The sequence below is a fragment of the Dendrobates tinctorius genome, unplaced genomic scaffold (genome assembly GCF_039654945.1).
Source record: "Dendrobates tinctorius isolate UK_male_01 unplaced genomic scaffold, ASM3965494v1 ptg000011l, whole genome shotgun sequence".
NCBI lineage: Eukaryota > Metazoa > Chordata > Amphibia > Anura > Dendrobatidae > Dendrobates > Dendrobates tinctorius.
The window spans coordinates 110,243,958-110,270,479 of NW_027361679.1; the positions used below are offsets into that span (position 1 = coordinate 110,243,958).

Genomic DNA, 26,522 nt, shown 5'->3' on the forward strand with positions numbered 1-26,522 from the left:
TCAAACAGAGGCTGGACAGACATCTGACTGGGATGATTTAGCGAATCCTGCTTTGAGCAGGGGGTTGGACCAGATGGCCCAGGAGGTCCCTTCCAACTCTACGATTCTATGATTCTGTGATTCTATGATTGTACGCCTGGCAGTGGTCTGGGAGAAGCTGCTCAGTTAAGTAGACATTGCAATTACCCAATTACCCGGGATAGTGAACTCCTGAGACAGTTGACGTCTCCCAGTCACAGATTGGCTAATCAAGCTGTCATTCAACACACTGACAGCTTCAGCGCGCCCCTGTACCGGATTGGATGGCCGAGCTGTCAGTATCTGCATCCCAGACACCCTGAGGGGTGGAACCGTGAAGGCAGCCTCCTAGAACAATACCCTTCTTGTCTTTTCACCAATTTTTGAGTGACGTCCACTTCTAAATTAAGTCACTGTTGTGCCAAATTTAAGCAACTTCTTGATGACCTTCTCTTTACAGTGTTTCTTGGTATATCTAATGCCTTGGAAATTTCTTAGCAGATAACTTTCAACAATTCGATCCCTTTACTATGTTGTAAGCTGTTTACAAACCTTGGCTTTGAAATGTATCTAAGAAAATGTTGGGAAAACAATACTAGAAGAGCTAAACTTTATTTGGTGTTAATCAGTATCTCTGTAAATGGTAGCTGTGTACTAACTACTATTTAACATGAGTTTCAATGTGATTGGGTAATTCTGAACACATCCGCATTGCCATTTATTAAAGGTTATTCACACTTATGTGTGATGCTTGTCACTTCTCACCACACAATTTTTGTGATGCTTGTCACGTCTCACGGCCAAGCCGTGAGTCAGAGTGGTCAAGGAGTTCAAGGTCAGAAGCTAGGAGGGTACATCATAAACAGAAGGAAGAGACAAAAGCATAGTCAGGTAACGTTTTGAGGTCAGAGTAGCGGGAGGATAACGGATCAGAGCTGAAGGGGTTAAACAGGCGGATGGTCAGAACAAAGTCCAAGGTCAGGCAAGAGATCATGCATACAGAACTCAAGGCATAGGAAAGCACAGCACAAATGTCACAAGATGAATGTACTTCTGGTGGTGTTCTGGGAAACACAACTCTGTTAAGAAGCATGGCCGTTAACTGAAATAATGAACACCTGAGACAGCTGACGCCTCATAGTCTCAGATTGGATAGTCGAGCTGTCAATCAACACACTGACAGCTCAGCATGCCTCTGTACCAGATGTGGATCTCATATGGACCAAAGATCTTTGGACCCAACTTTGCCGACGGCAATTTAAGTTTAATGTTTCTAGAAGACAACCAAACCTTATCCCCAGTCTTAAAAACAGGACCCACCAAACGTCTTCTATTGGCCTTTCATTTTTGGCAAATCTGAGCAGTCCCAATATTCTTCTCAACCTCCCTCCAGACATCCACAAGTCTCTGTACGGCGACCTCCACCCCAGAGCATTCAGAACTGATCCTAGAAAATTCACCAAAATGGGGATGAAAACCATGATTACAGAATCAGTCCCAAATCAATAAAGTTAGCAGCAGATGCTGATAACATCTGGTTCTCGAAGGTAATCCATCGTATTTATCTATATTTTATCAAAGGAAGAAAAATGTACCTGGGAGTCTGGGTGATCTCCTCGGTCGTCACCCAGACTCAGATGTTCTCCCAATGGTTTGGTGGCTTGAGGATGAGTTGGACAATTCTTAAGAAAATGTCCAGAGAGGCCACAGTATGGACAAAGTCCAAGATCTTGTCTCCGTCTTCTCTCCGCAACTTGAAGACTGGCAACTCTAACCTCGGGTAAATAGACCTGCTCCAGGGAAGTAGTACATGCGGCCTGCTGTTCATCATGTTTCTCACGGATTCTGCGGTCCATTCGTATGGCCTGAGTCCTAGCCTCCATCAGAGAATAATGGGCGTCATTGAGGAGCAGAGCTTTCTTGAGTGTCTCGGAAAGGCCTCTTTGGAACTGGCACCTGAAAGCAGCATCGTTCCACAGAGCTTGGGTGGACCAGTGCCGGAATTCAGTACATTAGTCTTCAGCTGTGGGATCCCCCTGTGCCAGGTTCATGATCCTAGCCTCCGTGACTTGGATTCTGTCAGGTTCATCATATATCAGAGCTAAACTGTCAAAAAAGGCATCAAGAGAAAACCATTCTGGGGCTTGTGGGGACAAAGAAAATGCCCAGGTCTGAGGACCCCCTCACAGTAGGGACATGATTATTCCCACTTGCTGGAACTCCTCCCCTGATGACCGGGGGGCGCAGGGTAAAAAATAACTTACAGCTCTTCCTGAATACCCTAAACTGGTCTTTCTCTCCCGAAAATTTATCAGGGAGGAATATGGCAAGTTCGGGAGAGACCACCTGTACATCAGAGAGTACTGACTTTACAGCCACTGCCAGCAGTGGAGGGCTATGTGAGGTCTTCATCAAGTTATTTATCTGACCCTGCAACGGATATTGCGATGACTCCAGACTCTGACAATCCTTCGCCAGATCCTGAGTCATCTGCATTAAATTTGCCACCTGGTCACAAAGCGTGTGAACAGGATCCATACTGGCGAAAAAGAAAAACGAAGGGGCCAGACGTAATGGGACGCTAGTCTCTTATCTCGGCCAAGCTGTGAGTCAGAGTGGGGTTTGTAGACTTTTTACATCCGCTGCACATGTATGCGTGTATATATAAGCATGCATATTTGTGGATATAAATGTGTATAGGCCTAGATAAATATATAATATATAAATGCTGCATATAAGTGTAATCTATGTGTGTATGCATGTCATTACATACTTGTGGATATCAATGTATATGTGCGTGTATGACTTATTGTATGTACACTGCTCAAAAAAATAAAGGGAAAACTTAAACAACAGAATATAACTCTAAGAAAATCAAACTTCTGTGAACTTAAACTGTCCACTTAGGAAGCAACACTGATTGACAATCAATTTCACATGCTGTTGTGCAAATGGAATAGACAACAGATGGAAATTATTGGCAATTATCAAGACACACTCAATAAAGGAGTGATTTTGCAGGTGGGGACCACAGACCACATCTCAGTACCAATGCTTTCTGGCTGATGTTTTGGTCACTTTTGAATGTTGGTTTTGCTTTCACACTCGTGGTAGCATGAGACGGAATCTACAACCCACACAAGTGGCTCAGGTAGTGCAGCTCATCCAGGATGGCATATCAATGTGAGCTATGGCAAGAAGGTTCGCTGTGTCTGTCAGCGTAGTGTCCAGAGGCTGGAGGCACTACCAGGAGACAGGCCAGTACACCAGGAGACCTGGAGGGGGCTGTACGAGGGCAACAACCCAGCATCAGGACCGCTAACCTCAGCCTTTGTGCAAGGTGGAACAGAAGGAGCACTGTCAGAGCCCAGCAAAATTACATCCAGCAGGCCACAAATGTGCATGTGTCTGCACAAACGGTTAGAAACTGACTCCATGAGGATGGTCTGAGTGCTTGACGTCCACAGATGGGGGTTGTGCTCACAGCCCAACACTGTGCAGGATGCTTGGCACAGAACACCAGGATTGACAAATTCGCCACTGGCGCCCTGTGCTCTTCACAGATGAAAGCAGGTTCACACTGAGCACATGTGACAGACATGACAGAGTCTGGAGACGCTGTGGAGAGAGATCTGCTGCCTGCAACATCCTTCAGCATTATCTGTTTGGCAGTGGGTCAATAATGGTGTGGGATAGCATTTCTTTGGAGGGCCGCACAGCCCTCCATGTGCTCGCCAGAGGTAGACTGACTGCCATTAGGTGCCAAGATGAGATCCTCAGACCCCTTGTGAGACCATATGCTGGTGCGGTTGACCCTGGGCTCCTCCTAATGCAGGACAATGCCAGACCTCATGTGGCTGGAGTGTGTCAGCAGTTCCTGCAAGATGAAGGCATTGAAGCTATGGACTGGCCTGCCCATTCCCCAGACCTGAATCCGATTGAGCACATCTGGGACATCATGTCTCGCTCCATCCACCAACGTCACACTGCACCACAGACTGTCCAGAAGTTGGCGGATGCTTTTGTCCAGGTCTGGGAGGAGATCCCTCAGGAGACGATCCGCCGCCTCATCAGAAGCATGCCCAGGCATTGTAGGGAGGTCATACAGGCACGTGAAGGCCACACACACTACTGAGCATCATTTCCTTGTCTTGAGGCATTGTCACTAAAGTTGGATCAGCCTGTAATTTGATTTTCCACTTTGATTTTGAGTATCCTTCCAAATCCAGACCTCCATGGAATATTAATTTTGATTTACCTTGATCATTTTTATGTTTTCTTGTTCTCAACGCATGCCACTATGTAATGAATAAAGATTTGCAGCTGCAATATTTCATTCAGTGATATCTACGATGTGGTATCTTGGTGTTCCCTTAATTTATTTGAGCAGTGTATATAGACAATATACAATCAAAATACAGATGTATTTGACTTCCATGTCCTCCAGGAAAGTGTTCATCTTCACTCCGCAGTGAATAGCTGTTTTTCTACTGCAAACCAAAATTGTCACTTTGTGGACAGTTTTCATACTGACGTTTTTGTGGAACATACGTCAGAATCCGCATGGGAAAACGCAGTGTTGGCATTATTGTCTGGAAATCCAAAATGCTATGGTTTCCGGGGCAGTCCTCTGATTTTATTTTTACTGTAGGTTTCTTGTAAGGAACTCTGATGGTCTCACTACAATGGTGGCTGATCCAGTTTACAGTTAAAAAAAGGGAATTTGCAGTTAGAGCCTGGGTATAAATAGAAGCCATTATTTTAACGCCACGACACTCTTACTCTGTTGTGATGTGAAGCACTCTGCTCTACCTGTAATATTTAAGTGCGGTATGTGGCAGAAGGGTCTAATTCCCACTTTGTATGAGGGAAGTAATAGGTGTGATACCCAGCAGAGTGCTGCCATTCTAAGCTAACATTACCTGCTCATAACACTTGTACTCGCAGCGGGGACCTGTGCAGATCAGCCGCCATAGGACAACTGCATTACTTTCCTTATTACCTGCTTTTAGCTAGCATAAAGCCTCCATTATCCTTGTAATACAAGTAGAAAGGAAATGGTGAAGAAAGGAGCACGCTTGTGCAACTTCCTTCCAGATCTCGCTTTTTTTACTTGATTCGGAATTTTGTGAGTAGATAGACTTGTTAATGACAAAATTACTCCATCGTTAAAAGTGACTTTCTGGCTGTGTGTAAATAAAGTTTTAGGGTTGGATAAGAAAACCTTCAATAACTTTCCAATATACGTTTGTAGGGTTATTTAGGTTACTTTTCGTTTTTGTCTTTATTCGTTGCCATTTTTTGGATCAAATTATATACAATGGCGTGCACAGTTCATTAATTTTGGGCAAAGTTTAAAATGGTCTTTATCATTGCTTTTTAACCTTTTTTTAAACTCTAAACTCCATGTACAAGTGTGAACTTAAAGGGAACCTGTCACCCCCTCCAGACGATTTTAGGTAAAAGAGCCACCTTGTGCAGCATTCTGTATTCTGTCAAGGTGGCTCTTTTATTTAGGGTACCTTCCACCGCAGAAATAATCTTTTTTAAAATTGGTCAGACATACCTGATATTTGACAGGGGGGCAGGTCTTTCCCCATCTGACCGAGATGCCTCACATCCGTCACTCATGTCTTCTTGCTTTGTTTGCTCCGCCTCTTCATTTTTCTTTTCAAATGCTGGCGCCTGCGCTGTAGTATGTATTCTGGGGCATGCGCAGTGACCGCTGCCCATCCTCTCTCATGACTTCCTGGCCCTCCTATCGCGCCTGCGTGGACACGCGGCCAGAGATCCCTTCCTGCAGTCGCTTATGATTTATTCACACTGCGGGGCTGGGAATCTTGGGCATGAGAGCCACAGATAACTACTGCGCATGCCCAAGATTCCCAGCCCCGCAGTGTGAATAAATCATAAGCGACTGCGGGGTGGGATCTCTGGCCATACGATAGGAAGTCTAGGAAGTCATGAGAGAGGACGGGCAGCGGTCACTGCGCATGCCCCAGAATACATATTACAGCGCTGGCGCCCGCCAGGATTTAAAAAGAAAAATGAAGAGGCGGAGCAAACAACGCAAGAAGAAATGAGTGACGGATGTGAGGCGTCTCGGTCAGATGGGGAAAGACCTGCCCCCCTGTCAAATATCAGGTACGTCTGACCAATTTTAAAAAAGACTATTTCTGCGGTGAAAGGTACCCTAAATTAAAGAGCCACCTTGACAGACTGCAGCATTAGTGCTGCATAAGGTGGCTCTTTTACTTAAAATCGCCTGGAGGGGGTGACAGGTTCACTTTAAAAAAACATGCAAACACATATAAAATAGACTTAAAAAGAGCGCAGAATAAAAGAAGAGTTCGGTGCAAATGAAGAAAAAAAGTGAGAAACATCCAAACCTAGACAAAATACAGGCACTAAAGCAATAGAGAATCAACCCTTTGTGTTTTAACTTCTTATTTTCAAAGACTCTGTTTGCTGCGGTTGAATAGAAACAATATCCGGAGGCTTAAAAATCATAGACCTTCGTCACATGAAACTTAATTTAATTTTTTTCCCCCCTGTTTTTAAAACCACGGCATGCTGTGTAAATGGTCTCCGTATGACTCCAACAAAGTCTAAAAATCAAAAAATCTTTATTAAAACAAGGTGTATCCCATGCATCAATTCGTGTCCTTGGTACAACCCCTCCACTAGGTTCTAAAAATTGAACGTCCTCCAAAACTCCAAGGCATCGGGTATCTTCTTTCCACAAAAATTATTTTCAGTGACCCCAGTGTACACACAGGAAAATTAGTAATATTTCAGCCACACAGGGCCTTTGTCAAGCCAAAAAAATGTACGTTACATTTTTTCTTGGCTTGACATAGGCCCTGTGTGGCTGAAACATTGCTAATTTTCCTGTGTGTACACTGGTGTCAATGAAAATAATTTTTGTGGAAAGAAGATACTTGGATTTTTGGAATACACCTAAAAATGTTTTTCAATGAAGTACTGTGATTTTTCCACTGGTGCAGTTTCCTCTACAAACATTTCCTAGAACTATTTCTTTAATGAAAGTTTATGTGGCAAGTACTAAACATAGTTGATTTTTGCGGCAACGTTCACCCTGCTGTTCTGTTTAAATCCTTTTTACATAAAAATGATTGCCTCAGCCATCAGTCAATCAGCGGCTATCATTGAAGTAACGGATGGGCCGACACACATTGCAATATACAGGTGTACCACATGGCACCCATTCAAATAATCGAGAGTGCACCAAACAGGGCCTCACTCTATGAGGTCCATTAGGACAGGGACAACTAATTTATGGAAGTTTTCAGTGTGTTTTCATCCCATTTTCCCTGCACAGCACACTGTATCATCTTGTTTTGTGTAATGTGTAACTTTATAGTACTGTTTTTTAGCATCTACTATGCATTTTTGTTAAACTACTTTGGATGGTTTTTGGTTGTTTGATTAACATAGTGTCTTTTTTTTATAGATACGATGGGAAAAAAATATCACATTAGGAGAACCTCCTGGGTTTTTACACTCTTGGTGGTGGTAAGTTGTTTTTTTTTTTTTGCAATATTTTAACCATTATTTCTATTGCATTTATAAGACAAGGTTTATGCTAACTGTTTTAATGGGGAAAATTGTATAGAAATGCTATAATCTTTGATATTTCTAGTGTTATTACTTTTAAGGTATTTTTTAGGTATAGGACATATTATGTCTTTTTGTTTTGCAATAGTTTTCTAAATCGTATACAGGACATTACTTAGCCCATTCTATCACACAACCAACTTATGTGACTGTAGAACACATACACATAGGAAAATCATATTTTTTAAGCTTTTAGCTACATTTTCAATTGCAACCAAAGTTGTATTGCACAAATGCTTTTCAAAATAAAAGAAATGAAGTCAATTGTCTTGATTAGAAAAATTCTATAATTTATAATTTTGTGGATGTTTCGCTTACATTTATTTGTCTTAATATCTGCAGACTTAAAGCAAACTCTATATAGTTAAAGTTGGTAATATTTTTTATTTTGTTTTATATTTTTAAAAGTGTACATAGCATTTTTACATTCCTCAACAATAAAATTGCAATACCAAGAAGGAAAATTACCGGAATTATGAAAAATATTTTAAACAAAATGTTTTGACAACCTCTGCGTTTAATTAATATTGAGTATGAGCACCATGCACAAAATTAAAAGCTCTTACACACCTTAGCATGTCATCAATAAGGTTATTAATATCTGTCTGAGGAATGTTCTGCCATGCTGCATGCACTTGAGCAAAACATCAAGTTCCTATGATGGCAGCTTTCTTTGCAATTGTCGACCAATGATGTCCCAGATGTGCTCGGTGTGAAGCAAGTCTACTTAGGCTGCTTACAGAAGCTCAAGGAACATGTGGCCTAGTGTCGTGTTCAAAATGGCCATATCACTGGTTCCACTATTGATCCATTCTATACTTCAAGTGAAATAGGATATATCATACCAAGCCTAAGGTGTCAAATAACATCTGCACAAATCATCAGAAAGCATTTCCACAACATTGATGAGCCAGATGTCTGGCTACATGTTTTCCATTGACCTCATTTTATCTCTCTCTAAGGCTATCATGATGCAGATCGAGGCTGGAATGGAGGATGCCTTGGATGCAATGATTGCCAGAGATTGATTTGGAGATCACATTGGCAACAGCATGAAGAACCCTTCACAAGGGAGAGTCATACTGGTCCTACTTCTGGCATTATAGTGTGGTGTCACATGATTTATTGTAGCTGGATCACTCTTTATTCCAGATCCATAAAAAGCATGGCGTTACAATGATTTGGTTGTGGAGCCAGTGGTACAGGCAATTCTCAAAAGTGCCTCAAGAGCCATTTTTAAACAAAAAAATTGCCAATCTGAATGTTGTTCATGCTACTGTGAGCAGCCTGCTGAGCCTGAATGTGCTACCATGGCCTGCAGTGTCTCCAGACTTCTCACATAATAAATTCTGGGACATCATTGTTCGGCAATTGCAAAAGGGAGCTGTCACCAGTGGATCTCGATGATTAGTGCCCCCAAGTGCATTCAGCATGGCATAATATTTCTCATTTGACCATTATTTAACCTCATTCTTAGCATGTCAATGCATGTAAGTGCATGTATTTCTGCCCATATCGCTCATGCATATAATCGATCCTGTGATTTCAATAATTCCACGACTTTTCCTTTTTGGTCTTGCAATTTCAGTGTTGAGGAATGCATAAACAATACAGACAAAACTAATACACTGTGTAATGTCTATGAAAGTACCTGAAGGGGCAGTTGATAACAGTGATTTTCCCTTGGGTATTCTACATCAGAGACTGCACACAGTGCAATCACTTTTTGGACTTTTCTTTTAACCTCTTCATTGCCGAGCCTGTTTTCATATTCCTGACAGGCCAAATTTTACAATTCTGACTACTGTCATTTTATGTGGTAATAACTCTAGAACGCTTAAAATATGTCAGTGGTTTTAAGACTGTTTTTTCGTTATTTGTTTAACTTCATATTAGTGGTAAATTTAGGCCAATATTTTTTGCATTTGTGAAAATATCGGAATTCTGGTGAAAAGTTTGAAAAAGTCACAATTTTCAAACTTGTAAATTGTATGCCCTTAAACCAGATAGTTATATTGCACACAATAGTTAATAAATAATAAATTTACCTCATCTACTTTACGTCAGCATATGTTTTTATTGTTAGGCAGATAGAAGAGCTAAAAGTTGATAAGGAAATTGTAAATTTCCCAACAAAATTTACAAACCTAACTTTAAGGGACCTATATGACAGAAAATACCCAAAAGTGACACCATTTTGAACACTGCACCCATCAAAGTACTCAAAACCACATTAAAGAAGTAAAGCAACGTGGAAGGAAAAAAATGAAAATCTTACTTTTTCCCTCAAAAAATGTTGATTCAGCCACAAATTTTGCATGTTCACAAGAGTAGCAGGAGAAAATGGACAGTACAATTTGTTGTTCAATTTCGCCTGAGTACGCTAATACCACATACTGTATGTGGTGGAAAACTACTGTTTTGGCTTACGGCAGGGATCAGAAGGGAAGAAGCCCCATTTAACTTTTGAAGTGCAGAATTGGCTGAAATAGATAGTGGATGCCATATCCCATTTTCAGAGCCCATGATGTGTCTAAATAGTGAAACTCCCCACAAGTGACTGCATTTTGGAAATTGCACCCCTCAAGGAACTTTTCTAAAGCTGTGGCGAGCACCTTGAACCCACAGGTGCTTCACTTAATTTTACAATGTTGAGATGTGAAAATGAAAAAATAAATTTTGTTGTTCGATTTCTCCTGATTTGACTTTTGGAGCGCAAAATTGCCTGGATTAGATAGCAGACACCATGTCAGAGCCCATCATGTGCGTAAATAGTGGAACACCCCACATTTTGGAAAGTACACCTCTTGAGGAATTCATCTTGGGGTGCAGTGAGCATTTTTAACTTTCAGGCGATTCACGTCATTTTATAACATTAGGCTAAACGTATGGAATATTACCATTTTTTCCACCAAAATGTTGCTTTGGCCCAAGTTTTTAATTTTCAAAAGGGATAACAGGAGAAAATGATTGGTAGAATTTGTTACATAATTTCTCCTGAGTATGCCAACACCTGATATGTGGTCGAAAACTACTTTTCATGCAGAGTGCAAAGCCCATTTTGGAGTTGAAATTTTGCTGGAATGATTTGAGGGTGCCATGTCACATTGGCAGAGCCTCTGAGGTGTCAGAACACCACATGATGACATCACATGTGCCTCACAGAAGTTTATACTGTTGGGCGATTAAGAAAGAATAATTACATTTTTATTGTAAAAATTTAGTGTTAACCCCAAACTTTACATTTTCACAAGGGAAAAGGGTACAAATGGCACTAAAATTTGTTACACAATTTCCTCTGAATATGGCAATATCCCATATGTGGCTGTACAATACTACTTAGCCAAATGGTGAGACTCGGGAGTGACGGAGTGTTATTTGACTCCTGGAGAACAAATTAACGTAGAATAGTATGAGGACTCCATATATAGAGCCCTTAAGTGCCAGAAAAGCAGAATTCCTTCTCTAGTGCCTCCATTTTGGAGATTACACCCTCTGGGAATTTATAGGAGTATTTGTAGGAAGATGGATCAGGCCGGTGGTACCTCTCTTGTCGGCTCTGGAACTATTGGGGCTGTCATCATTGTTGTCGGGGGAAAAGCTTTCTGACCCGGACAGCAGGGGGCGTGTCAGGAAGAAAAGGTTCGGTGCGCAGGAAAGTGGGAGACTTGGCATGAAGACAGTATGCTGCAGGAGAAGGCTGATTCACTCTCCGTGGAGCGACGCGACAGTCCAGGCCCGTGTGATAGTTCCACAGCCTATGCGCACACTGACTGTGAGCAACGTGTAGCTGTGTGCCCACTCATCCCGGTCACTGAGAATCCTTCTCGCACCATTTCGCTGACTGCTGCGGGAGCGCGGCCTAAGTCTTACCAGGCAAATCATACAGAGCCAGGCAGCTTCACCTCTGTCTCTGCCACTGAAGTGAGTCACGCTTCGGCAGTACCACAGATGACGCCATATCACGTATGTCGCCCCTGGACCACAGGTCCTCGCTGTCCTGGTTAGGACATGGTTAATGTCCTGTTCTCACAGGGTTAACTTTTGCCAGCCTCTCTTTGGATCTGGGAGGGGTATTTATACTCACTCCAGACTAGGATTCCCTGTCAGCTATACTGTTATTCTGGCTGTGTGTCTGACCCCCCTGGTGTGCGTGTATACTGCATTGCTTGTTTTATTCCCGTGTATGACCCAGTCTGTCCCCTCACTCTGTACTACGTCTCTCGTTTTGGTACTATTGTTTTCTCCGGTTCTGACCTTCTGGCTTGGCTATTGTTACTCTGTTACAGTTTGTCCCTATTGTACCGTCCATTGCCCGTTCTGGTTTTCTGATCTATTGCTACGTCCTGACTATTTGCTCTGTCTAACCCTTTGGTACTGTCCTGCTATCTCGTGCTTTGACCCGTCTTGATCTGGTTTACGTCCCAGTCTATGCCCCTTGGTAACTTGTGCCGTAGTTACCTTTCTAGGAGTTTCCCTGAAGCTCCTAGCTTTGTGGAGCTTAGGTCACGCCCCCAGAAGTCACGTGCTTCAGGTCCTGATAGTCTGAAGCATGCATCGTCACCGCTGCTGCCCCGCTCCACAGGTATCTTTGAGCACTGTTTTTGTACTCAGGACACGTGCACTGGCTCAGTGAGCAAGTGCAGTGCGGTGTTCCTGACACTCGCTTAGGAGAGTCAGGATATGCCGCTTTCGTCAGGAGACAGTGCCTCAACTTTCTTCAGGATCATGCCAGAGACTTCACGCGTCACTTGTGGTGCCACCGTGGGATTTCAAGCTTTCACAGCCTGGAAACCATCAGACTGATAAGTTTTCCCGTTTCATAAACATTTGTTCTTACCCTGATATAATACTCAGTTTTACTCCCCTCATAACTCATTGTCTCCCTGCATGGAGTACCCCTGTAATAAAGCCTTTAACTCTTGCTCTGCCTCCTGCTCATCACTGCATCCTGTGTATCTGCTATCTCACATAGTGACGTTTTTAATCCATGGGTGTTTTCCATAAAGAAGCAACAGTGAATGTTGCCGAGTGAAAATTACAAATCTGCCAGTGTAGTTCCTGTACACAGTAGTACCAATACTTTGTGTCCAGCTCTTGCTTCTGGAGACATGCACCTTTTAATTAAGCGGTCTCCCACTGCTACAGAACTGCCAAATATGTAGATGCTAAATGTAGTTTAGGCACACTGTGTGGCTCAGACGGGAGGGGGGCATTTGAATTTAGGAGTGTTGAATTGGCTGGATTAATTTTGTGGGACAAGGAGCCATAGTGCTTTTCCAGAGCCTTTCTACTACCAGTAACGTGAAAGCCCCCTATATTTGTATTTACAGATGGCGGACCTGAGTTGAGACTTTCTTTTTTGTTAATTAAGTTAAAGCTTTTATTGCGATCATTTTACATAATATTTTGGATCATATTTATTCTGTGCTCTACACTGATCACTTACAACTGGGTTTCCATCTAAATCTCCAAATGATGTCATTCAGATGAAACCTCGAGGGATCCATTCCGTCTTGCCGCTGTTCATTGGTGTTCTTATTTTCAGAGGTGCCCAAAACTGTGGCCGACCGCGCTTTTATGCACACGTAAAAAGACAGACACCGCTGGATCACAGACCAGATGGCATCCACAGTGTCTCCATCTGCCTCCCGGCGGCGATTGTGCTGGCACTGGTCCTTGACGTAAACTTGTGTCAAATGTCGTGTTGAGGTTAAAGCGATTTTCCACGTTTTAGAAAACATTGATGCTTTTTTTCAGAAACAGTGGAACATTACAGCACAGTTACCTTTACTTTGGTGGAACTGAGCTGCAACAGTGTGGTACTGTTCTGTAAGAAAGCAGCTATCTTTCTCTAATCTTGGATTACCCCTACAATTCATAGGTGAACCCCATAGTCCTCCATATACCCCCTTAGAGACCGAGGCAAATTTTTGAAATCTAACCAGTGTCAATTTATGTGGTAATAACTGTGGAACGCTTCAACAAATCCCAGTGATTTTCAGATTGTTTTATTTGTGACACATTATACTTTATGATAATGGTAAATTTAGGTCGAAATGTTTTGTGTTTGTATATAAAAAATATCAGACATTTGAGAAAATGTAAAAAAAATTAGCAATTTTCAAACTTTGAATGATTTTCCTTTTAATCCAGACATCATACCACAGCAAAACATTAATAAATAACATTTCCCACATGCCTGCTTTACATCAGCAACATTTGTAAAATTTCCTTTTATTTTGTTAGCATTTTAGGAGGTTTAAAAATGTAGCCGTAATTTGTCATTTTTTTCATGGTAATTTACAAAAGTTATTTTTTTAGGGACCTATCCAGATTTGAAGTGACTTTGGGGATCCCATATGTTGGGAAACCCCCAAAAGTGATACAGTATTAAAAACAGCACCCCTTGACATATTGAAAACTGCAGTCAGGTAGTTTGTTAATCCTTCAAGTGATTTTCAGGTTTAATGGAAAGTGTCATGACAGAAATGCAAATGTGTATTTTTACCACTTAAATGTTGCTAACTTCTGAACAGGTTACAACAGCCGGCAGACTCTAAGGTCTCTATTTGGTCGTGAATTGCCATGGCAAACATCAGGACCACACAATCATGATCTGAGGGCACCAATAGGGATAAAGAGGAAGCCTCCACACTCTGTTAACCATTTATATGATGTAGTCACTATTGACAGCAGCATCTAAGGGGTTAAACAGATTTGGATGGTGCAAACACTGATCGTGGCTAATGCAGCAAGTTGTCAGCTATAGTGGACAGTCGACAGAAACTGGATTGTAACCTGTATGGGGAGGCTATTCTCTTATATCTCAGGTCAGTAAAAAGATGTATTGGCAGTCATTAACCCCTTCATGACCTTTGACGCCACATAGGCGTCATGAAAAGTTGTGCCAAAACGACCCATGATGCCTATGTAGCGTCATGACTTTAAAGCCCCCCTGCGGGTCGGGTGACCGGGGTCACTGAAAGGTCACCTGACCCGCAGATACAGGGAGCTTTGTTCTTCACCACAGGGGGCGTGGCTTCGCCCCCACGTGGCTACGATTGTACTGATTGGCTGTTAAAAGTGAAACAGCCAATCAGAGCTATAGTAATATTTCATCAATGAAAATTGATGAAATATTACAATCCAGCCATGGCTGATTGTTATGAATGAGTCACCGGAGGAGGAAAAAACAAAAATACAAGCTAAGTCCAGAAAACCGGAGAGGTTGGTAGCTAGCGGATTGCAGACCCCTGATCCTATTCACAACAACTAGAGTAGCCGTGGGGTGTTCCTACGGTGGTCCTAGACACCTCGTTCACAGCCAGAGAACTAAATAAGCCTAAAGAAAGGGGAAATCTAAACTGCCCCAAAGCAGACCCCAAAGCAATAGACAGCCCCCAACATGTATTGACGGTGAAAACAGATGAAAACACAAACACAGACAGAAAGACAGGCTGAGCAAACGATGGGGCCCTCACTAACTAGATAGGACAGGAAAGAAAAGCAACTGTCTGCAATCACGCAAAAACCCTGCCAAAAATAATGTCCAACACGTCTGATAGAAAAGGCCCTGAAGTCACTAGACTTCAAAATAACTATCAGCACTCAGGTATATTCTGAAAACAGAGCAAAGAGATCAACTGATCAGAGACAAAAATGGAGTTCAGCCAGTCCCAACCAGGGCTGGCTGAACACAAACACTAAGTAAACCAGACAAAATCTCATGGAACAATAGCAGAGCAAAAACTTAGCTTTAGTAGACAGGACTAAACTGGAGGCCAGAGCTCAGAGCAGAGAGGATCACCAGCAACCCAGCAGGACGTCGGCGGCCTTATATCCACTCAGAGATTCCGGATGTCCAATCACACTCCACCTGTTCAGATGACAGGTTTTTCCCATCCAAATCAATTTCACTACCTCCTTTCACCAGCAGAGGGAGTTCATCGGACATCAAAGGTGAAGGAGAAAATGAGCTCATAACAGCCGATGCTGCAGTAGCATCGGATATGGCTGGAGATCGTGATCCGACCCCCCCACCGATTCACGGGGCGATCGGCCCCTGATACCGACTGATGGCGGCAATGTGCCGCTGCCATCATCATCTGCTCCTCTCCCCCTTCTCTAGGCTCCCCCCACCTTCTGACCCCCCCTCACCCCCTGATACCTCTGATGTCCCTCTCCTGCTCCCGGTGTCCCGCGGTCCTGCTTCATGGGCACCGCCATCTCGGAAAATGGCGGGCGCATGCGCAGTGCGCCCGCCGGCTGCAGATTCATTCATTCTATTTTGATAACTGTGAGAGTTTATCACAGTGATCAAAATAGAATTAAAAGTAAATAAACCCCCTGTTTATCACCCCCATAGGCAGGAACAACTAATAAAATAAAGAAATTATTTTTATTTTTATTTTTCCATTAGGCTTAGGGTTAGGGTTGGAAAGAGGGTTAGGGTTAGGGTTGGAAAGAGGGTAAGGGTTAGGGCTAGGGTTAGGGTTGGAATTAGGGTTAGGGTTGGAATTAGTGTTAGGGTTGGAATTAGGGTTAGGGTGGAATTAGGGTTAGAGTGGAATTAGGGTTAGGGTTGGAATTAGGGTTAGGGTTAGAACTAGGTTTAGGTTGGAATTAGGGTTAGGGTTGGAATTAGGGTTAGAATTGGAATTGGGGTTAGGGATATGGTTAGGGGTGTGTTGGGGTTAGGGTTGGGATTAGGGATGTGTTGGGGTTAGGTCTGTGGTTAGGGGTGTGTTGGGGTTAGAGTTGGAGTTAGAATTGAGGTGTTTCCACTGTTTAGGCACATCGGGGGTCTCCAAGCGCGACATGGTGCAACCATTGATTCCAGCCAATTTTGCGTTCAAAAAGTCAAACGGTGCTCCCTCCCTTCCAATCCCCGACGTGTGCCCAAACAGTGGTTTACCCCAACATATGGGGTATCAGCGTACTCAGGAAAAATTGCACAACAACTTTGGTGGTCTAATTTCTCCTGTTACCCTTGGGAAAATAAAAAATTGGGGGCTAAAAAATTATTTTTGTGGAAAAAAAATGATTTTTTTATTTTCACATCTCTACGTTATAAACTTTTGTGAAGCACTTGGGGGTTCAAAGTGCTCACCAGACATCTAGAGAAGTTCCTTGGAAGGTCTAGTTTCGAAAATTGGGGTCACTTGTGGGGGGTTTCTACTGTTTAGGCACATCAGGAGCTCTGCAAACGTAACGACGACTGCAGACCTTTCCATCATAGTCTGCATTTCAAAACGTCACTACTTCCATTCTCAGCCCTTACGTGCGCCCAAACAATGGTTCCCCTCACATATGGGGTATCAGCGTACTCAGGACAAACTGGACAACAACTTTTGGGGTCAAATTTCTCCTGTTATCCTTGTGAAAATAAAACTTTGCGAGCTAAAAAATCATTTTTTGAGGAAAAAAAATGATTTTTTATTTTCACTGCTTTGCGTTATAAACTTCTGTGAAGCACTTGGGGGTTCAAGGTGCTCACCACACATCTAGATAAGTTCCTTAGGGGGTCTAGTTTCCAAAATGGGGTCATTGGTGGGGAGTTTCCACAGTTTAGGTGCATCAGGGGCTCTGCAAATGTAACATGATGCCCGCAGACCATTCCATCAAAGTCAGCATTTCAAAATGTCACTACTTCTCTTCCGAGCCCCGACGTGTGCCCAAACAGTGGTCCCCCCCCACATATGGGGTACCAGCGTACTCAGGACAAACTGGACAACAACTTTTGGGGTCCAGTTTCTCCTGGTACCCTTGTGAAAATAAAAAATTGTGCACTAAAAAATAATTTTGAGGAAAAAAAATATTTTTTTTTTCACGGCACTGCGTTATAATCTTTTGTGAAGCACTTGGGGGTTCAAAGTGCTCAATATGCATCTAGATAAGTTCCTTAGGGGGGTCTAGTTTCCAAAATGGGGTCATTTGTGGGGATGCTCCAATGTTTAGGCACACAGGGGCTCTCCAAACACGACATGGTGTCCGCTAACGATTAGAGGTAATTTTCATTTCAAAAAGTCAAATGGCGCTCCTTCCCTTCTGACGCCTGCTGTGCTCCCAAACATTGGTCCCCCCCCACATATGGGCTATCGGTGTACTCAGAACAAATTGCACAACAACTTTTGTGGTCCAATTTCTCCTGTTACCCTTGTGAAAATAAAAAATAGCGTGCTAAAAGGAAAAAAAATGATTTTTTATTTTCACTGCTCTGCGTTATAAACTTCTGTGAAGCACCTGGGGGTTCAAAGTGCTCACCACACATCTAGATAAGTTCCATAAGGGGTCTAGTTTCCAAAATGGTGTTACTTGTGGGAGGATTTCACTGTTTAGGCACACAGGGGCTCTCCAAACGCGACATGGTGTCCGATAACGATTGGAGATAATTTTCCATTCAAAAAGTCAAATAGCGTTCCTTCCCTTCCGGACCCTGCCGTGTGCCCAAACAGTGGTTTATGACCACATATGAGGTATCGGTGTACTCAGGAGAAATTGCCCAACAAATTTTAGGATCCATTTTATCCTGTTGCCCATGTGAAAATGAAAAAACTGAGGCTAAAAGAAAATCTTTGTGAAAAAAAGTACTTTTTTTTTACCGATCAATTTGTGAAGCAACTGGGGGGGTTCAAAGTGATCATTATGCATGTAGGTAAGTTTCTTGGCGGGTCTAGTTTCCAAAATGGGGTCACTTATGGGGGGAGCTCCAATGTTTAGGCACACAGGGCTTCTCCAAACGTGACATGGCAACCGCTAAATATTCCAGCATGTTAATATCACGCTTACCCTTATCTGCAGGAGGGTAGCGTGACCGGTCAGCGGTCCCGGCGTAGGAACTAGGACCACGGGGCTGTCAGCAACACAGGCTGGAATACCGCAGGACCTGTGGAGGGGGCGGAGCGCTTACAGAAGCACTCAGAAGCTGTAGGACCTAGCACCATGTGACCTGTGACGTCAGAAGGGGCGGAGCTTATCGCAGGGACGCTGAAGTGACAGGCAGAGGGCTCAGAAAGCCAGGAGTTTACACAGTAGCGATGGTCGGGCAAGCCAGAAGTCATACACAGGAGAATCAATGCGGTACAGAGTCAGGAAGAACAAGAATGGTCAGGGAAGCAGGAGGTCAGGCATCGGTCAGGCTGCACGTTACAAAATCAGAAAGTCAGAGAGTAGTCTTGGGAAGCCAAAGATCAGAAACACGGGTCGGGCTGCACGGTACAAAATCAGAAGGCCAAGAGACAGAAACCAAAATCCAGACCAGGTCATACACACAACAAACACGGAAAACAGGCGAGAGGCACTTAGCAAAGGCAGGGTCGGACACACTCAGGTATGAAGTATAAACGACAGGGAAGGTTGCTCGCCTGTGGCCATAAATACCCTCCCTGAGACCAAAGAGAGGCTCCAAGCATTAACCCTTCGCTTGTCAGACCAAAATTCCAGATACCATGACATTAACCCTTTGCTTGTCAGACCAAAATTCCAGATACCATGACAGTTTTCCATTCAAAAAGTCAAATGGCGCTCCTTCCCTTCTGAGCCCTGCCATGTACCCAAACAGTGGTTTATGACCACATATGAGGTATCGGTGTACTCAGGAGAAATTGCCCAACAAATTTTAGGATCCATATTATCCTGTTGCCCATGAGAAAATGAAAAAATTGATGCTAAAAGAAAATTTTTGTTGTAAAAATTAAAATGTCCATTTTTTCTTTCCACGTTGCTTTAGTTCCTGTGAAACACCTGAAGGGTTAATAATCTTCTTGAATGTAGTTTTGAGTAGCTTGAGGGGTGCAGTTTTTAGAATGGTGTCACTTTTGGGTATTTTCTGCCATATAGACCCCCAAAGTAACTTCAAATGTGAGGTGGTCCCTAAAAAGAATGGTTTTGTAAATTTTGTTGCAAAAATGAGAAATCGCTGGTCAACTTTTAACCCTTATAACTTCCTAACAAAAAAAAAATTTGTTTCCAAAATTGTGCTGATGTAAAGTAGACATGTGGGGAATGTTATTTAGTCACCACTTTGTGTCACATAACTCTCTGGTTTAACAGAATAAAAATTCAAAACTTAAATTGCGGAATTTTCTAAATTTTTGCCAAATTTCTGATTTTTTCGCAAATAAACGCAAAAATTATCAACCTAAATTTACCACAAACATGAAGCCCAATATGTCACGAAAAAGCAGTCTCAGAATCGCTAGGATCCGTTGAAGCGTTCCTGTTATTACCTCATAAAGGGACACTGGTCAGAATTGCAAAAAATGGCCAGGTCATTAAGGTCAAAATAAGCTGGGTTATGAAGGGGTTAAGGGGTTAAGATGCACTCCATAGCCTCCATATATTATACTGTACTCCCCACAGTCCTCCATATAATATAATGCACCCTATAGTCCTCCATATAGTATAATACATCCCATAGTCCTTCATATAGTATACTTCACTCCCCATAGTTAGTTCTCCATATAGTATAATGCACCACCTATAATCTTCCATATAGATTAATGCACCCCATAGTCCTCCATAATGTATAATCAATTCCCCATAGTCCTTCATATACTATAATGCACCCCTTAGACCTCAATACACTATTATAGCCACCACAATATACTCTTAAAAAAAATACATTACTCACCTTTCTTTCTCATTTCCAGCCATGCGGTGATGTCATCGCGCCCGGCGCTGAGACCTCAGATGCAGAGGAAGAATGATGGAGGAGGGAGACTGCCTCTTTCATCATTGCTTGCAACTGTATTGGCATCCAGTTTGTATGTGTGATCCCGGCTAGGGGGAGGGCCAGCTTTGGCTTTGGGCCTCCCGTCTCACAGGCCCCATAATGGTCACATGGTCTGTCACCATTTGCGGTATGCCACTAATAATGAGTGTTTAGGAAGACTAATATACTGTAAAGATAAAAGACTTCAAAAATCCTAAATATAACTTTCATTTATTGTCCTTCTTAAGGCACATACCTGGTGTGCTTGTGTTGAAAACTCATCACTGAGATCAGTGAGTAGTACAAGATACCTTATGTCACATGGTGGAATGATTTTCTTTTAAGTTGTCCTAGCAATCGCTATTCTTGGCTGCGAAGCTGACTGCTTAACACAGGGACAGGGGCATAGCTGAAGATTTTTTTTTATTCTCCAGCTGTGCTGCCTCAGTCCGGCACATTTATTTGTATAGCTCATACATAGTGGGTCCATTGAGGTGAAAACGTGCTGTTCTGGGTGCGCAGTGTTGTACATGATAAAGAGGACACTGCTCTGCAGAATGTCTTACATGGTGTTACTCTAGTAACCTGACAATCTGCCGTGCCGTCTCATTTGCTACGATTTGCTTTTCTTCTAGTCTCTGACCTCCTAAATGAATCTCTTTATAGTTTTACCTTGTCATCACTGGAGGTCACTTACTACATGTCTGGGAAAGCATTATTAATATAAATCTCACTTTTCTTGTTGGAATGGGCCTTTTTGTGCTCAGCAATATAACTTCAGATAATAATTACTATTATTCACAGTATTTCTCAACTGGCCACAATGGGGGTAATGTAACTTTATTCACATAAGTAAAATAATGTTTGTTAATCTAAATTAATCTTTACACAGTAGAGATGAGCAAATATGTTTTCTCCAAATTGAATTATGTCGAAATTTGCTTGACCTGGCGAATACAAACAATTTACAGTTCGAATTGCACAAATTGCAAAATAAAATGCCCGCCGCCTTTTTACATATTGCAGAAGATGGCATTGGCCATAAAAAGCTCACATTACCTTAGGAGCAGCCATTCCCTAGGGACTATCATAGCCTGAATAAATGCTCAGGCAGAGAATGCAGCACCCATTTTAGGTTGATTTAGAATAGTGAGAGGACATCAGAGCTCACAGATCGGCAGCAAGGAAGAGAATGCCCCAAAACATTGGACAGAGTCTCCAAACAGTAATATTTTGTATAGTCGCAGCAGTAAAGAAGAGTGTGGTAATCTGCGAATAATGCAGAGATTCCATTGATGGTGGGGGGAGGGAATAAGCAAGGTTCTAGCAGCAGTGTAAGTGCTCATACCCATCAATGTGAAAAAAAAGGCCGATTTTGGTCCAGAAAAGTCAGGCGAGTGTCATGAAAGTGTCATGCAATTTTCATGTGAGTACGATTTTTTACACCTAGCACCCGACTTACATTCGAATACAGTGCGAACTTAACAATAGCTTTCACATACAGCAATTCTCTATGTAATTTACACATAGTTCTCAAGATATATACTGTGTGTGTGTATGTATATATGTATATATATATATATATATATATATATATACACACTAGCTGAAGAGCACCGGCGTTGCCTGGGCATAGTAACCAACTGTGGTTAGTTATAATGATTTAATGAGTTAATTATAATGATTATATTGCACATAAAAACCGTGCATCTAATCCTATCCTGTGTGATACTGACTGCTGAGCCGTGTATCTAATCCTATTCTGTGTGTAACTGTCTGGTGAGCCGTGTATCTAATACTATTCTGTGTGATACTGTGTGCTGAGCTGCATATCTAATCCTATCCTGTGTGATACTGTCTGCTGAGCTGTGTATCTATTCCTATCCTGTGTGATACTGACTGCTGAGCTGTGTATCTAATCCTATCCTGTGTGATACTGACTGCTGAGTTGTGTATCTAATCCTATCCTGTGTGATACTGCGTGCTGAGCTGTGTATCTAATCCTCTCCTGTGTGATACTGACTGCTGAGCTGTGTATCTAATCCTATCCTGTGTGATACTGACTGCTGAGTTGTGTATCTAATCCTATCCTGTGTGATACTGCCTGCTGAGCCATGTATATAATCCTCTCCTGTGGGATACTGACTGCTGAGCTGTGTATCTAATCCTATCCTGTGTGATACTGATTGCTGAGCTGTGTATCTAATCCTATCCTGTGTGATACTGGGCTCCCCCTGCAGTCTGTGTCAGAGGGTGGTCTGTGTTGGCACGGTAATAAATTGTGTTATTTACAGCTTTACAGAAGGACGATAGCACCATAGAAATGATCTGAATAATAGGCCTCAGTTACCACAACTGTCTACAAAGAAAACTGTTGCTGATAGCAACCAATCACAGCTCATTTTTCATCTTTTAAACAGCTCTGGGACAGCGTGGCGAGTTTTGAGTGGCGACTTTTGTGTTTCGACTTTTATGTGCGAAGTTGGTATATGTGTGGTGAAATGTGTGCTGAGGGTGGTATATGTGTTGAAACACATGTGTGTGTGTTCATATCCCCGTGTGTGGTGAGTATCCCATGTCAGGGCCCCACCTTAGCAACTGTACGGTATATACTCTTTGGCGCCATCGCTCTCATTCTTTAACTCCCCCTTGTTCACATCTGGCAGCTGTCAACTTGCCTCCAACACTTTTCCTTTCACTTTTTCCCCATTATGTAGATAGGAACAAAATTGTTTGGTGAATTAGAACGCGTGGGGTTAAAATTTTGCCTCACAACATAGCCTATGATGCTGTCGGGGTCCAGACATGTGACTGTGCAAAATTTTGTTGCTGTAGCTACGACAGTGCAGATGCCAATACATACACTTTTTCCCCATTATATAAATAGGGGCAAAATTGTTTGGTGAATTGGAATGCGCGGGGTTAAAATTTTGCCTCTCATGATGCTCTCGGGGTCCAGACGTGTGACTGTGCCAAATTTTGTGGCTGTAGCTGTGACGGTGCGGATGTCAATCCTGGACATACACACATACATACATACACACCCACATTGAGCTTTATATATATATATATATATTGTATGTGTATATCTGTGTGTATATATATATATATATATATATATATATATATATATATATATATATATATATATATATATATATATATATATATATATATATACACACACACAGTTGTGCTCATGATTTTAAATACCCCGGCAGAATTTTTGCTTTCTTGGCCTTTTTTCAGAGAATATGAATGAAAATGATCCAAAACACAAGGTCAAGTTGACTTGTCATTAGATACAGCAGAGCAAAGTGAAGGTTCTGGAGTGGCCATCTCAGTCTCCTAACCTAAATATCATTGAGCCTCTATGGGGAGATCTCAAGTGTGCCAGACAGCCCAGGAATTTACAGGAACTGGAAGTTTTTTGCCAAGGAGAGTGGGGGCAGCTTTACCATCTGAGAAAATATAGAACCTCATCCACAACTACCACAAAAGACTTCAAGCTGTCATTGATGTTAGAGGGGGCAATACACAGTATTACGAAAAGGGATATGTAAATTTGTGATCAGGCTCATTTGGATGTTTTGGGTTGTCATTATGATTAAAAAAGAGAAAACACAGTAGTTTGACAATAAATGGCTTCACCCAACCACTAACCATGAGTGGAGAAAAAGTTTTGGTGTTATCATTCATATTCTCTGAAAAAAGGCCAAGAAAGCAAAAATTCTGCCAGGGTGGGTATGCAAACCTTTGAGCACAACTGAGTGTGTGTATGTATATATATATACAGTGGGGAAAAAAAGTATTTAGTCAGTCAGCAATAGTGCAAGTTCCACCACTTAAAAAGATGAGAGGCGTCTGTAATTTACATCATAGGTAGACCTCAACTATGGGAGACAAACTGAGAAAAAAAAATCCAGAAAATCACATTGTCTGTTTTTTTTTTCATTTTATTTGCATATTATGGTGGAAAATAAGTATTTGGTCAGAAACAAAATTTCATCTCAATACTTTGTGATATATCCTTTGTTGGCAATGACAGAGGTCAAACGTTTTCTGTAAGTCTTCACAAGGTTGCCACACACTGTTGTTGGTATGTTGGCCCATTCCTCCATGCAGATCTCCTCTAGAGCAGTGATGTTTTAGGCTTTTCGCTTGGCAACACGGACTTTCAACTCCCTCCAAAGGTTTTCTATAGGGTTGAGATCTGGAGACTGGCTAGGCCACTCCAGGACCTTGAACTGCTTCTTACGAAGCCACTCCTTCGTTGCCATGGCGGTGTGCTTTGGATCATTGTCATGTTGAAAGACCCAGCCACGTTTCATCTTCAATGCCCTTGCTGATGGAAGGAGGTTTGCACTCAAAATCTCACGATACATGGCCCCATTCATTCTTTCATGTACCCGGATCAGTCGTCCTGGCCCCTTTGCAGAGAAACAGCCCCAAAGCATGATGTTTCCACCACCATGCTTTACAGTAGGTATGGTGTTTGATGGATGCAACTCAGTATTCTTTTTCCTCCAAACATGACAAGTTGTGTTTCTACCAAACAGTTCCAGTTTGGTTTCATCAGACCATAGGACATTCTCCCAAAACTCCTCTGGATCATCCAAATGCTCTCTAGCAAACTTCAGATGGGCCCGGACATGTACAGGCTTAAGCAGTGGGACACGTCTGGCACTGCAGGATCTGAGTCCATGGTGGCATAGTGTGTTACTTATGGTAGGCCTTGTTACATTGGTCCCAGCTGTCTGCAGTTCATTCACTAGGTCCCCCCGCGTGGTTCTGGGATTTTTGCTCACCGTTCTTGTGATCATTCTGACCCCACGGGGTGGGATTTTGCGTGGAGCACCAGATCGAGGGAGATTATCAGTGGTCTTGTATGTCTTCCATTTTCTAATTATTGCTCCCACAGTTGATTTCTTCACTCCAAGCTGGTTGGCTATTGCAGGTTCAGTCTTCCCAGCCTGGTGCAGGGCCACAATTTTGTTTCTGGTGTCCTTTGACAGCTCTTTGGTCTTCACCATAGTGGAGTTTGGAGTCAGACTGTTTGAGGGTGTGCACAGGTGTCTTTTTATACTGATAACAAGTTTAAACAGGTGCCATTACTACAGGTAATGAGTGGAGGAAAGAGGAGACTCTTAAAGAAGAAGTTACAGGTCTGTGAGAGCCAGAAATCTTGATTGCTTGTTTCTGACCAAATACTTATTTTCCACCATAATATGCAAATAAAATGAAAAAAAAACAGACTGTGATTTTCTGGATTTTTTTTTCTCAGTTTGTCTACCTATGATGTAAATTACAGACGCCTAAATACTTTTTTTCCCCACTGTATATATACAGTCATATGTAAAAGTTTGGGCACCCCTATTAATGTTAACCTTTTTTCTTTATAACAATTTTGGTTTTTGCAACAGCTATTTCAGTTTCATATATCTAATTACTGATGGACTCAGTTATATTTCTGGATTCAAATGAGGTTTATTGTACTAATAGAAAATGTGCAATCTGCATTTAAACAAAATTTGCTGGTGCAAAAGTATGGGCACCCTTATCATTTTCTTGATTTGAACACTCCTAACTACTTTTTACTGACTTCCTGAAGCACTAAATTGGTTTTGTAACCTCATTGAGCTTTGAACTTCATAGCCAGGTGTATCAAATCATGAGAAAAGGTATTTAAGGTGGCCACTTGCAAGTAGTTCTCCTATTTGATTCTCCTATGAAGAGTGGCATCATGGGCTCCTCAAAACAACTCTCAAATGATCTGAAAACCAAGATTATTCAACATAGCTTTTCAGGGGAAGGATACAAAAAGTTGTCTCAGGGATTTAACCAGTCAGTTTCCACTGTGAGGAACATAGTAAGGAAATGGAAGAACATAGGTACAGTTCTTGTTAAGCCCAGAAGTGGCAGGCCAAGAAAAATATCAGAAAGGCAGAGAAGAAGAATGGTGAGAACAGTCAAGGACAATCCACAGACCACCTCCAAAGACCTGCAGCATCATCTTGCTGCAGATGGTGTCACTGTGCATCGGTCAACAATACAGCGCACTTTGCACAAGGAGACGCTGTATGGGAGAGTTATGCGAAAGAAGCTGTTTCTGCAAGCACGCCACAAAAAGAGTCGCCTAAGGTATGCAAAA

The 26,522-nt window shown here is 42.2% G+C and overlaps 1 protein-coding gene across 1 annotated transcript in view; it reads left to right on the forward strand.

Annotated features, from left to right (window-relative positions):
• SSBP4 (single stranded DNA binding protein 4) overlaps positions 1-26,522 on the forward strand; it is a 524,749-nt gene that overhangs the window by 151,327 nt on the left and 346,900 nt on the right. The window contains exon 3 of the mRNA XM_073546131.1: positions 7,493-7,554. Coding sequence (XP_073402232.1) covers positions 7,493-7,554 — 62 coding nt within the window. The remainder of the gene's footprint in view (positions 1-7,492; positions 7,555-26,522) is intronic.